General features: G+C 36.9%; 1 protein-coding gene across 1 annotated transcript in view; it reads right to left on the bottom strand.

Moving 5' to 3' along the window:
- FANCD2 (FA complementation group D2) overlaps nucleotides 1–13,585 on the bottom strand; it is a 47,299-nt gene extending 33,714 nt beyond the window's left edge. Inside the window, exons 1-14 of the mRNA XM_052640150.1 lie at nucleotides 13,522–13,585; nucleotides 11,818–11,958; nucleotides 11,190–11,257; nucleotides 10,917–11,020; nucleotides 10,454–10,514; nucleotides 8,845–8,897; nucleotides 6,911–6,989; nucleotides 5,734–5,858; nucleotides 4,618–4,705; nucleotides 3,977–4,081; nucleotides 3,370–3,470; nucleotides 2,885–2,993; nucleotides 2,657–2,692; nucleotides 67–210 (exon numbers count right to left, since the gene is read on the bottom strand). Of these exons, the coding sequence (XP_052496110.1) occupies nucleotides 67–210; nucleotides 2,657–2,692; nucleotides 2,885–2,993; nucleotides 3,370–3,470; nucleotides 3,977–4,081; nucleotides 4,618–4,705; nucleotides 5,734–5,858; nucleotides 6,911–6,989; nucleotides 8,845–8,897; nucleotides 10,454–10,514; nucleotides 10,917–11,020; nucleotides 11,190–11,257; nucleotides 11,818–11,958; nucleotides 13,522–13,585 (1,278 nt within the window). The remainder of the gene's footprint in view (nucleotides 1–66; nucleotides 211–2,656; nucleotides 2,693–2,884; nucleotides 2,994–3,369; nucleotides 3,471–3,976; nucleotides 4,082–4,617; nucleotides 4,706–5,733; nucleotides 5,859–6,910; nucleotides 6,990–8,844; nucleotides 8,898–10,453; nucleotides 10,515–10,916; nucleotides 11,021–11,189; nucleotides 11,258–11,817; nucleotides 11,959–13,521) is intronic.
- Nucleotides 13,586–14,408: the final 823 nt, after the last annotated feature.

Below are 14,408 nucleotides of genomic sequence, written 5' to 3'. Positions count from 1 at the left end.
GTAGGAAAGGTTAAAACAACCTCTGTAACTTTCAGACTAATGCTGCCTGATTTCTCTGACACTTACCAAGTAATGAATATAGAATGTACCCTGTAGCAGATCTTCTTCAAAGCAGCCTGATCGAATCTTATTTCTTAGCACCCTCTCAATGTACTTCTTTGTCTGAGTGTTGGTGCTATAGATGATGAGAAGCATTGCCAGGTCAAAAATCTGTTGTCAATAAATATGCACCAATAGGAAAACAGTTTACTAAATCAGTACATTTACTACAACAAAACAGCAGCTCTCAACTTTTTCCATTAAGACAAACACTACTCATTTGCTCAACATAATCCCATGGGAGTACCTACAGTTTCATAAAACCTAGAAGATTTTTCAGAGAAATGAAGTGTCGCAACTATTAACCACTGGTATCCTTTAAGAAAATATTGAAGGGCTTCCCTGGTGGCTTAGTAGTAAAGAATCTGCCTGCCAATGCAAAAGACACAGGTTCAATTCCTGATGAGGGAAGATCTCATATGCCACAGAGCAACTAAACCTATGTGCCGCAACTACTTAGCCTGTGCTTTAGGGTCCTAGAGCAATGACTACTGAACCCCAAAAGCCCAAGAGTCCATGCTCTGCAACAAGAGAAACCACTGCAATGAGAAGCTTGAGCAGGGCAACTAGAGAGTAGCCTCCACTCGCTGCAACTAGAGAAAAGCACATGGAGCAATGAAAAGCCAGTACAGCCAAAAATAAATAAACAAAATTATTTTAAAAATACTGGAATACAAGTAGTACCATTACAGAAACAACTTTGAATAGCTTCACATTTATTAAAGAAAAAAATCACTTGCCAAATTCAGTATATATTTTCATTATTATTAGGAAAATTACTTCGTGAAAAGTTAGAGACTGAAAATGTCTGTCAATCTGAACATGGTTATATAAATTATAATGGTCATTTTCAACATATTATATGGCCATTAAAAATGAGATACACTATATTTTTTGACAGGGACATTCACAATATATTGTGAAGCGAAAGAAAAGCAATCTGCAATAATCACAATAAGATTCCATTTTTATAAAAATAATATACAAGTGCAAATATGTGTAAGTATAAGAGTGAGCATGCTTGTGCTTGCACACATATACAACTCACATGTGAATAAGAAAAATCTAGAAGAACAATAATCCAGAAGAGTGGCACAGAGATTGGAGGTAAACTTTATTTTATAGATATTTAGATACTTGTGATGTTTTTCCCTCCCCAATTAGCTTGTATCACCTATGTTTAATTTAAAAAAAAAGGAGAGGGAGAGAGTTTAAAAAGCCAAGCAGGACAAAAAAGAAAAGAACAAACTACTTGGAACTTGCACAACTCAACAGCAAAAATACAATCCAATTAAAAGATGGTCAGAGAATCTGAACAGTCATTTTTCCAAAGACATACAGACAGCCAATGAACATGAAAAGATGTAAATCAACAGGGAAAGGTAAATCAAAACCACAATGAAGTATCACTTCACATCTGTTAAAATGGCTATAATCAAAAGGACAAAGAGTAACAAATGTTAGACAAAAATAACAAAGGAGGGACAGCAAAGAGAACCCTGTGCACTGTTGGTAGGAATATAAATTGATACAACCACTATGGAAAACAGTGTGGAGGGGCCTCAAAAAAATAACAATAGAACTACTATAGATCCAGCAATCCCACTTCTGATTATGCATTCGAAGAAAACAAACACTAATTTGCAAAGATATCTGTACCTCCATGTTCATTAGAGCATTATTTACAATAACTGAGACATGGAAACAACTGAAGAGTCCACTGATGGAATGGATAAAGAAAATGTGATACACAGAGAGAGAGACTATTATTCAGCTACCAAAGAGAATGAAATCTTGCTATTTGCAACAACATGGATGATCCCTGATGGTATCATTCTGAAATACATCAGACAGACAAAGACAAATACTGTATGATCTCAATTATATGTGGAATCTAAAAAATAAAACAAAAATGAATTTATAGATACAGAGACTAGATTAGTGGTTGCCAGAGGTGATGGGAGGGAATTGGTAAAAAGAGTAAAGGTACAAATTTCAGTTATAAAATAAATAAGTCACAGGGATGTAACGTACAGCATGGTGAATATAGTTAATGATACTGTACCGCACATCTGAAAGCTGCTAAGAGAGTAGATCTTGCAAGTTCTTACCACAAGTTAAAAAACTTGTACTAGCAGTGTACAGTAATGGACATTAACGACTGCTGTAATGATCATTTTGCAAATGACTTATACAAATAACAAATCCTTGCATTGTATGTCTAATATAATATTATCAATTTATCAATTTTATCTCAATTAACAGTAACATATATTGTTAGATGCTAAAATTAATAAAAACAAAAAACAGCAAATTACTTGGGACATCCTTTCACTGATGGCCCAACTCAGACACCAAAATTAGGATAGATTATAGCAGAAAATACAGCTATTAAAAGCCATCCTTTCAGATTATCTTCCTCAAGCAGTTAATGTTTATTAGAGCAGCTACAAAAGGATGACTGGAAGATGCCAGACCAAATAGCAGGGAGGAAAGCCAGGCAATGTCACTAATTTTACATCTATAATATTTAATTTTCATAGAAGATTAACATTACCTTGTGTTCACCCTCCGAGGGGGTCCTTTCAATTGCCTGGAAAAACAAGGGTCACAAAAATATTACAACACATAAGAACACGTTTGAACCAATCTGCTCATCTGGCAAACCATCATCTATTATTTCTACTTGATTGACTTTCAAGACTTTTATTTCAACTACCTCTACTTACATATCCATGACTGATTGCCAGCCATTTCTTCCTCAATGTTGAAAGATCTCACTCACCTTAATCCAGGCTTCTGAAATGATTTTCTCGTATCTAATAGCTGACTTTATTACATCGAAGAGAAGAGTGACACAGTCTTGACCGCTTTTTTCTTGATTTCCTGAAAAACTACAAGTAGCAGAGGGAAAGGAAATCCTTCTTACCAGAGAAGGACCTGTAAGATCTGGATTCCTGCTTACTAGGCATGTGCCTTAAAACCAGTCACAACTTCATGCGTAAAATGGCTAATAAAAATTTACTGCAGTCTATCAGGGATTGATGTGAAGAGCAAAGGGAATACACACACACACACACACATTCAGTCATGTACATATACATACCTATAAATATTATTTGAAAAATAATAGTAGTACATTATTGTGACATTACTACATAATTTGTAGTTGTAAATATTAAGATCTTCTCTCCTGGCTCCACAATAAATGTCAGAAAACTTTCCTTGCTCATGTGAGAAAAAGGGTGGTAACTGTCCATGAGTTTATACCTTGTTTGTCCTTTATTTCTCAACCTGCTTAGAGAAACCTGGAACTGTGAAGGCAAAATACAGTGCTGCAGATCCAACTTCTCTCGAAGCTCAGAAATTACCTACAGCAAATAAATGGGTTAGCTGTGTGTTCTGATCATTCATAGCAGCTAGGCACAATCTATTTTTCCAACAGAAGAACCGTAACATTCTCCTCAAAGACTGAGGAAGAATCATTAAATTAAACGAATTATTAAACAAGGCAGTTTGAAAAAGACAGTTGATGAAAATAACTAATGTGACTACAGTACATCATGCTCCTTAAAATTCCAGAATTCCTTGAGGCATTACACTGAAATAGCAAATATAACCTATAGCAGCTAATACAGAACAATAAGTCTGACTAGTAGATCCATTCTCTCCCCTGAATACTATCTGGACTAATTAGCATTATCAATTAGTTTCAGGACAGAGAAGAGCAATCAGAACCTTTTAAACAATTTATCTTGATATATCTTCCTCTAGGTTAGGCTTCTTTTCACTGCTGAGTTTCACAAGAGCACCACAGCTATTCTCTGTACTGTCCAGGATCTAATACCCTAGTGTTTGTTGGGAAACAGTAGAGTACCTCAAGCGCATCTGTGGGGGTTATGGAATGAAGAATGAATTTGATGATCACAGGTAAGTCATCCAAACTGACAGATGACAGCTTACCCATCACTAACTGGCGGACCTAAACAAAAAAAACACAAGATTTTACATATTTCCATGTTAATATCTCAATCTAGTAATGACTCATTAGGTAAAACTAGAAAAATTCTCTCACTCAGCTTCTCACTTGCACTTTCAGAAGAAAAACACATTTTACTTTTTTCCAAATTACAAGATCTCAATAGTTAATGCTACAGCTTCTTCAAAAGCAGAGAGGTGATAAATATGAAAGATTTATTATCTTACATTTTGGAGCCTGAATTTTCCACTGGTTACAGAAAGCCATGAAAATTTGTTATTCCTATGGGAGCAGTTTGTAAATATGCAGGCAACACAGAAAATTTCCACTAAAACTTACAGCTTAAAAACAAACAGTTCATCTATCACAGTATAGCATATAAAATTCATCAAAAAAAAAAAAAAGAGTAGGTGTCATTCAGCACTGTTTCAAAATGAAATTTTCATTATATACAATTGGTCCAGGGCAATGAACGACTGACATCGGTTCTGGGAGGCGAGAAGACTAGTTCTGTTTCTGGAGAGCAGAGTCCTCCATACCTTAGTCAGGAGCTTTGACTCAAGTTGGAGGCTAGAAAGGACATCCAAAATTGGGACGGTGAGCAGAGTATTCTCTGTTAGGAGGTCGCTGTGAACAGTGGAAAAGAAATTATGCAACTTTTAACAGAACTGAGCAAGTAATGACTTGGGAAAATCATCGAAGGTATGGGAAGAGAGGATATACTTAGCTCCCATTAAATTATATTTGAAGTATGTTTCATTAAAATTCTCTTGTGTAAAAAAAAAAAATAAATGCACATTTTGAAAAATTCAAACAACAACAAGAAACCCTATCTTATCATCCCCACTACTCAAAGGAAACCACTGTTGAGTTTGGTCCATATCCTTCCTCAGAAAAGGAAAAAGAAAAGCCACAATTACAATGAAGTTGGATAAATATGATACCTATATGTGCAGGGTGCTACAGTAGCATAGAGAAGGACAGCAATGGATTCTAAGAGAAAGTTAGACAAAAGGACAGGCAGGCGAAGTGAGGGATATAGGGCTATACACAGAAGAAGCAGTCTGCCCAAAACTACAAAGGCAAGAAATCTCTAGGCCTTTTCAGAAATAGCTTTACAGATAACTACAGAAAAGGAAGTATTACAAACTGAAGTTTTTAATTACTTCTAGGATAAATACACAGTTGCATTACCCCTTCTTCGTTACTGCTCTATCAATTAGAATTTTTCACATAAATGTTAGAGAGCAATGGATCTGACACAACAATGTGCATTAGAATGAGTCATTTAGGGAACCAAAGAACATTGATGTTTAATAGGTTCCACAAACCATCTGGATGTGAAGTCATGATTGAGGACACCCATGGGTAGAGGAAATGCTGACAAAACAAAAAAAATGCTAATAAACAAAGGAAAGTTTACGTCTCCACAGATCAAATTTATATATCTAATCCTAAACCAGACTTCATATTCACAACATAGATCTACTTAAATATATATTCATTATTAGAAAAACAAGTCACATTCAATATCCCAGTAAGACAAGTATCATTCTCTTTTATACAGAAACACAATATTATTACTCTTTTTATACTGTAGCAATAGGCTCCCAGAATGAAGGCTTGCTCAAGATGGCAACAAGGTGCTTACCCACCTGAGCTCTTTCCCCACATCAGCATGCTGGGAATCCCCTAGGATCTCAGGTAGGCTGATGACAAAGTCATGTTGTAGGCACAGCGGAGCAACACTGATCAGCTGCATGATCTTGGTGGTAAGATCCTGCAGTGGAGGACACTATTATAAGAACTGTAACACAGTATCCAGAATAGAGAAAGACTTCTTACTCTCAAAATATAGAGCTGGAATTCTTTTGTGTACAACATGACAACTACACATACATCCAAGCTCAAAATCTAAAATCAGAAGTAAATCACCTAGAGATTTTTCACAAATGAGATGGTATCTATATTAAAAAAAAAAAAGGAGGCTGGATGGTATATTATCTAATCTCTTTATTTCACTTAATATTTACATCTCTATTTCCTTTTTTAAAAGATAGGGATCTGTTGCTCAAGGATACTCAATTAATAAATGCCAGACCCAAAATTCCAGCCCAGATGAGACTACAAAACTCATGTTCTTCCAAATAAAGATTTAGCCTTTGAATGTGACAAAACTTGGTAGAATGATTTTAAGAACTCTGAAGATTAAGCACAAGGCTCAAAACAGATTCATCTTTACCAAGGTACTTAATAACAAAACTCCCAAAGAAATTTTGCTCAATATGTAATTAAATCAACACATCTGCAGTGAAGTAAGATGGTTTCAGATCTTACTTTTTTTGAGAAATAAAACATAATAATCTCTGTATTTTGAGAAATTCATGACTTCCTTCCAAATAATTCATTTAATAAATCACATCCAGTCATCACAGTTATGGGCTTCCCTGGTGGCTAAGCTGGTAAAGAATCCACCTGCAATGCAGGAGACCTGGGTTTGATCCCTGGGTTGGGAAGATCCCTTGGAGAAAGGAAAGGCTATCCACTCCAGTATTCTGACCTGGAGAATTCCATGGACTATCCATGGGGTTGCAAAGAGTCAGACAAGACTTCACTTCCATCACAGTGAGATATATTTCCGTTTTTTGAAGACATTTAAAGGATGAAATAACCATGATTTTCAAACTACGAAAGCTAAAAAAGCTAATGGATAGAAAAATATGAATTTCCTGTCCAGAAAGACAAAAAACCCTGCAAATTCCAAAGGTTTGGTGTTAAGTGTAGAAAACACTCTCTCTAAAGACAAGGGACCAAAAAAGTACCCAAGCCTACCTTACTATCCACAACTCGGTCCAGCCACTTCAGCTGATTGATGATGAGTCGAGGCATGCTGATTCCATCACTGTTCACTCTGAAACATTAGGGTGGATGAAAAATCAGGAACGAAGCCTGTCTGCACAGCAGCAAACATTAATACTGCATATAACATCTCAGCCATTCAATTAACATTTACTAAACTTAACCACGGGTTGCACGCTGTGCTAGACACACAGATGATACAAAAAAAACATAAGACATATGCATATATGTTGAGAAAGATGTCTGGAAGAAGATGCACTGAACTGTTAGTGACTACATCTGGGGAGGGTTCAGAGGGGAAGAAAGGTCTGGAGAGTATATCTTAAAATACATAAACAATTTTTTAAATAAAGATTATTAATAAATTGGGTAAGAGAAATTATTTTTAAAAGGTAAAAACTAATTACCTAGATGTGATAAGTACTAAAACAGCAGAATATTTTTTTACTGGAATAGAAACCTAGGTCAGATGAGATTATGTCTGTGAAAGTATTAAAAACCATCCATATATGAATGAAAAAAAGTTGACTCAGTAATGTTTCCCCTAAGATGACAGTCTTTGCCTTCTTCCCAGCCTCCTATGTCAAAGTTTTGGATTACCTCCAGCTCCTCTTCTTGACAACACTTTCAATCTTTGTTTATAATAGTCAAGATTAACTACTAAGAAAGACTAGCCAGGACACAAATCATCTAGTGCAGTCCATTCAGGCAAAGCATGAATTTTTAAAGATGAACCTTCAAGTTTACTATTATTACATATAAGACACTGAAAAAGCACGTTTTAAAAAGGAGAAAATAAAAATGACCCGAATCCTCTCATCCAGAGATGTCCATCACTGACATACATATGTCTATGTAAATGTATATGTATGATTTTTTGTTAACAAAATATTGAGTGACATATGTCTATGTAAATGTATATGTATGATTTTTTGTTAACAAAATATTGAGTGAACTGTAAATATGACTTGCAACCTGAATTTTTTTAAATGGTATATAATCCTTTTTACAATTTTTAATATCCACATGATATTCCTATACTAATTTACTTAACCAATCCCTTTTACTTAAAAATCTGTTTACAATTTTTATTTTAAACAGCAATAATATTCATTACTGTTTTCATTCAGAGCTATTACATTTGGATAAATTAGGAGGTACAGCTGAACATAAAGCAAAATCTAAGGTTTTGATACACACAACCTCCTGATCTTCAGAGCGATTACACTGCTTTATATATGTTTACCAGTGATGTATGAACTGGCTTGTTCATTACACTCAACAAGGGAGATCCTTTGAGAGTAAAAAAAACCATATTATTTGAAATTGTTGTCTTTGATTATTAATGAACTTGAGCATTAAAAAAAATTTAATGCTCTTATATTTCTTCTCTGTGAATTATCTATTCATGATCTTTATCTACTTTTCTATTAGGCTGCTCTTTTTTCCTAACTTATTTTTTTTAATGAAACAAACAAACAGTGTTTGTTTTTCTTTTTTGGCCATGTCACATGGCTTGCAGGATATTAGTCCCCATACAGGGATCAAACCTGGGCCCCTGATAGTGAAAGCCTGGAATCTTAACCATTAACGTACCTTGCTAAAAAAATGGCAGCACACATAGAGTATAAAACTGAAAAGGTAAAGAATAGTATTCAGACAATATCTGACTCCAGCCAACTGGCTCCCCTCCTTGGAAACAATCTCTACCACCAATTCATCGTGCATTCTTCTAGGAATACATAAGACATGCTACTAAAATTTCAAAAAAGTCACCACAGTTAAACTTGAGTAGTTAATTAAAAATCTGGAGTCATGATAAATATGATCTTCAGAGGTACCAAAGATGTTTCAGAGCAATCTTTTCAGAGAAACAGAAGTACACTAGGATATATAACTTCACTTACTTTTCAAAAAGAAATTCTGGCAACTTTTCAAATAAGACTTTGATAATGGCAGGCTAAAAGAGAAGACATAGGGAGTTAGGAGATGGTCTCAAAATGTACAAAAGAAATGTACAATTAGTGGTAATTCTCTCCATCAAGATTCTTGGAGGCAAAAACCTGCTATAATTGAAATGTTCATTTTTAAGAATGTCCACATGAATGCTGCCTATATTTTGAACAGAACCTGTTGGAATACAAAAATCTGTCAGTAATCCACCCTCTGAAAAATTGCAAAATGACTATCAAGGCAATACTAAAATGATCAGATAATCAATAATATGATTAATTATAATGACAACTGTTAACCCATGACATGCAAATTTTAACAGATTATCAAACAGTTTGCAAGAAAGAAGATTTCTCTTCAGGGGAACAAGAGAGCTTTTATAGACTTAAGTAAACTAAATGATATTCAAGATTTCCAATGAAAAGGAAAAGAAAATGCTAAGATTAACAGTGGGAGAGACTGTCTACTAAAGAGAGAGACAGAGAGGAGGAAAATGGCACAATCTAGTTAATAAGCAAACACAAAGCTAAATGGGAAATGATGCAGATGTGAATACAGCAGAGACATACGTGGTATACAGAGCACCTAGCATGAAGCTTTACAAAACAGCAAGCAGAGCCTGACCGGACAAACAAGACTTCAGGATATAATAGGCTGATCAGCTCAGTCCAAACCATCGATATTGCTCTCCAGATTCATCTCAGCAACAGGGCTGTGGGAAACTGCTATAAACTCAAATGCTCCTATTACCCCTGCTCTACCCTGTGCTCCGAACTGAAAAGCTTCTTGATGAAGGTGAAAGTGGAGCGTGAAAAAGTTGGCCTAAAGCTCAACATTCAGAAAACGAAGATCATGGCATCTGGTCCCATCACTTCATGGGAAATAGATGGGGAAACAATGGAAACAGTGTCAGACTTTATTTTTGGGGGCTCCAGAATCACTGCAGATGGTGACTGCAGCCATGAAATTAAAAGACGCTTACTCCTTGGAAGAAAAGTTATGACCAACCTAGATAGCGTATTCAAAAGCAGAGACAGTACTTTGCCAACAAAGGTCCGTTTAGTCAAGGCTATGGTTTTTCCAGTGGTCATGTATGGATGTGAGAGTTGGACTGTGAAGAAGGCTGAGCGCCGAAGAATTGATGCTTTTGAACCGTGGTGTTGGAGAAGACTCTTGAGAGCCCCTTGGACTGCAAGGAGAACCAACCAGTCCATTCTGAAGGAGATCAGCCCTGGGATTTCTTTGGAAGGAATGATGCTGAAGCTGAAACTCCAGTACTTTGGACACCTCATGCGAAGAGTTGACTCACTGGAAAAGACTGATGCTGGAAGGGATTGGGGGCAGGAGGAGAAGGGGACGACAGAGGATGAGATGGCTGGATGGCATCACTGACTTGATGGACATGAGTCTGAGTGAACTCTGGGAGTTGGTGATGGACAGGGAGGCCTGGTATGCTGCGATTCATGGGGTCGCAAAGAGTCGGACATGACTGAGCGACTGAACTGAACTGATACACCACAAATCACATCCATGAGATGTTCACACAAAGTGGCACAGCCTCACCTGTAATATGTCAATCCCCAGAAGCAATTTAATGAGGCTCTTACAGTAAGATGTGCCCGTGCTGTTAAAAAAAAAGAGAAATTTGTTTTGTTTTGTTACTGTTTTTATTATCCTTTGTCCATAAAATTGGTTAAATATGTAATTTTTTAGGAGAAACTATCCTTTACAGAAGAAATACAGCACATGAGAAGACAGCTCTTAAGTCACAGAGAGGCAAAGAGTTGAAATTGTTACCAACAGAGGTGAGATACATTTTGGATTCTTAGTATCTTAGTTACTTAAAAAACATTTTGGATTCTTAGTATCCTGAACTTAATAATTTAAAGGTTAGGCTACAACTCTGAGAAAAAGAGAGCTATAAATCAGAAGCAAATTCCAAAAAAACCTGCATTGGCTCCAACTTCCCCACACCCCCAATCCAAATCATGTAAACTTTCAGCAACTCGATGACTCGTCTCCACACCTGGTTTCCTCATCCTGCAGACGTTCACAAGACAAAAGGCAGCTCCTGAAACTGTCCTGGTTCTCAATGTAAGACTCCAGGCCGCTAACGAACTCTTCTATTATCTTGGTAACATTAAAAAAAAAACAAGAGCAAAAATTTTAGTTTAACATTTGCTGTGGGTTAAATAAAATCATTCTAGCACATTCAACTTTATGCCAATGACTTTAAATTCCCAATTGAAGAATACTGCTGGCAAAAAAAACCCCACAGTACTAGGGAGAAAATACATACTGTGGGATAAGAAGGATGTTTCCTCAGAGTCTGAAAGAGCTTCTTTTGGAAAACGATTTGATCCACAGCTATGAGAAAAGAACACTAGTTGGTCCCCAGTGTCTTGAACACTTCTGACTATAATCTCCCTTTCCTAAGACCTAGGTTCCTGTCTGATGAAGCCAATAAAGCTTTTCCCAACCTAATAAACCCACAGCAGAACAGAATTAGCATTAGTAAAGGATAGCTACTAAGTATTTTAAAAAGATGCCATACCCTTAACTGAATGGGATAATCTATACTCCCAAATTAGGGCCTTATATGGCTTTATTTAGAAATTTTCCCATAATTTAATTAATTAATTTCCCATGAAATTAATTCTGACCCAAATAAATACCCTGGCTATTTATTTTTTCACAAGAAAACAAAGTAATACCACATATAACATTCTTTCTTAAAAAAAAAAAAAAAAAAAGAATTAGACATACTTTACTCAACATGCACTACCTAAAATGTAATTTCAGTTTCATCCTTGTCTCCAGACAGATGGTGCTCCCATTTCTAATCTTCACTGCCTCTCTAGAAAATCCATTATTCAGTTCTGAGCCCTTTCACTATACCCAGAGACAAGATTTTCTTAAAATATTACCTAGTTGGTTCTGACTTTCTCCTGTTTTAAGAGTAATTCCTGATGCCTTAAGAAACTTTACAAAGACATTGTCATTTTCTTCAACTTCATTGTGAACATGAGATTTCTTTGTTTTTTTGGAAAGTGGCTGCTTCCTGGCTTCTGAAAATTGAAAAAAAAATTCAAGAATGCGACAAAGAGTAGAGAAAAGCTTAAAATGTAAACCCTAGAACAATAACCCTAGGATAGTTGATGGGTTCCTGATAGACTATACTGGAACTGATGCTGCAGTGAAATTTTATCTCTAACAAGGGTCAGCAATAATGGGTTGCAGACAAACAAAACAATTAACAAACAATTATTTTCACCTATTGAGTTTTCTTTTGAAGAATTCAAAATATGCCACCTCTAACAAGAATAACCACAGAAATGTTTCCCACCCAAATTCTAAAGCAGCCAGGGTCTCTCACGTACTCTACAAATCACTGCATTGGAATCACTGAGAAGCTTATTGGAAGCATATTCTTAGGTCACATCCCAGACGTACAGAATCAAAATTTCAACGCTGGAGCCTGGGAATCTAAATTTTTAATAATTTATATTCTGCAGGTAATAATCCTAACTCACACCGAAGCTTGAGAACCAATGATTAGGATGCAGAGGTAGAAGAATGTGACAGATTCTCCTACGTTATATCTTTGAGTACAAAGTCCAGACTGATTTCATTCCAAGACTTTCAATCCATGAGAAGTAATTTAAAAAAATAAGCAAACATAAACAAAAAGGTTCAGTATGATTATCTACTCTTCTCCCTTAATGAAGCAATGTTAGAATTGCCTTAATAGAAGACTATCAGCCATAGTCTTCTCATAGACAGAGTCTATCCTCTTTCTTTGCCTCTGGTGTGTTTGCCTTGATATGATGTTATTCCTTTGTATATCATCATCACAGCATTTACCGAGATCATAAATTTTAAGGGAGGAAAGATGATCATAAGATTTTTAAAGGGTTCCCTGGTGGCTCAGATGATAAAGAAGCTGCCTGCAACACAGGAGACCCAGGTTCAATTCCTCGGTCTGGAAGATCCCCTGGAGAAGGGAATGGCTACCCACTCCAGTATTCTTGCCTGGAGAACTCCATGGACAGAGGAGCCTGGGGGGCTACAGTCCATGAGGGTCCTGCTGAGTCGGACAAGACTAAGCGACTAACACAACAACAGTAGGATGTTTGGGGCTTCCCTGGTGGCTGAGTTGGTAAAGAATTCGCCTGCAATGCGGGAGACCTGGGTTCAATCCCTGAGTTGGGAAGATACCCTGAAGGAGGGCATGACAACTCATTCCAGTATTCTTGCCTGGAGAATCCCCAAGGACAGAGGAGCCTGGTGGGTGGCAGTCCATGGGGTTGCAAAAAGTCAGACACAACTGATGACTAAGCACAGACTATGTAGTTATCTTTGTGTCCCAGCACCTGAAGGACTATGATAGATGAGTTCTTACGAATATAGATTCCTCTTATGTGGAGACTGAAACTCTCAGACTATGGGCATGCCCAAAGTCATACATACAATTAGAGGTAGAAATTCCATATCTCCTGACACTGGACTCTGTGTATCCTATCTACTAAGCCTTGATGACTCCAACAATTGAAAGGAGGAACTTTATATCCCTTTTAGTGCCTCACACATTTGCTACAAAAAAATAAAGCAACAAATGATTAGACACCTACCAGAGGCATCTTCTGTTAGGCTCTCTTTATCCTCTGACAGTGACAGTTTCCTCTTGGAAATCATTCTGACCAGTCTTCTTCAGTTAAATTACTTTGCAGAACAAATCGGAGAACATAAGTTACTCTGTAGAAGCTAGATACATTCTGAGAAGTTAAAAATATTAGTTCAAAGAAAACAATTAATGCTCTATCCAAAACCAAAGACTTTACAAAATGCTATCTAAAGCCAGATCTTGAGAAAATTTCAACTCCTCTTTCTGGTCAGTACTTGCTTACTTGCACTACTTGTTTACCTAGTTGCTTCTTTAGCCAGATCACTTCTTTCTTGCTGAAGAATAAAAGCCATATTTCTCTGATATTGAAGATTCTTCACCATTTAGCCCCAATCTACTACTCCTTTAACTCATTAATCCAAAACTCCAATGTTGGGGACTGGGCTAGGTGTGGGGGTTACATCTGTGAACCAAAAATGATTCCTGCTCCAACTGAAATGCTGTTATCTGCCTGGAAATTACTCCTTCTCCTTAAAGTCTCAATCAAATGTCTTCTTCCTTGAAAACTGGACTCCTGTCCCCAAAGGAGAGTACTCCTCCAGCTTTCCTGCTCCAGAGTATATATAAGAAACCTTAGGACACACTAGACTGAGGGGCTCCTTGAGAGCAGGAATCCAGTGTTGTTTATCTCAGGTATCCCTAGGGCCCAGCATGGTACCTAGCATTAAAAAAAAAATTCTGAGAATATTCGATAAATGTCTGGAAAATTCCATGAACAGAGGAGCCCAGCGGGCCCCAGTCCATTCAGTTGCAGAGTGGGGCATGACTGACCCACTGAGCGCACACACACACACACCCACCCCACCCACCCCCCGCACCCCCCCTACCCCCCGC

Source organism: Budorcas taxicolor, chromosome 1 (genome assembly GCF_023091745.1).
Source record: "Budorcas taxicolor isolate Tak-1 chromosome 1, Takin1.1, whole genome shotgun sequence".
In the NCBI taxonomy this organism is placed as follows: domain Eukaryota; kingdom Metazoa; phylum Chordata; class Mammalia; order Artiodactyla; family Bovidae; genus Budorcas; species Budorcas taxicolor.
This window is presented reverse-complemented; position numbering and strand designations above follow the sequence as displayed.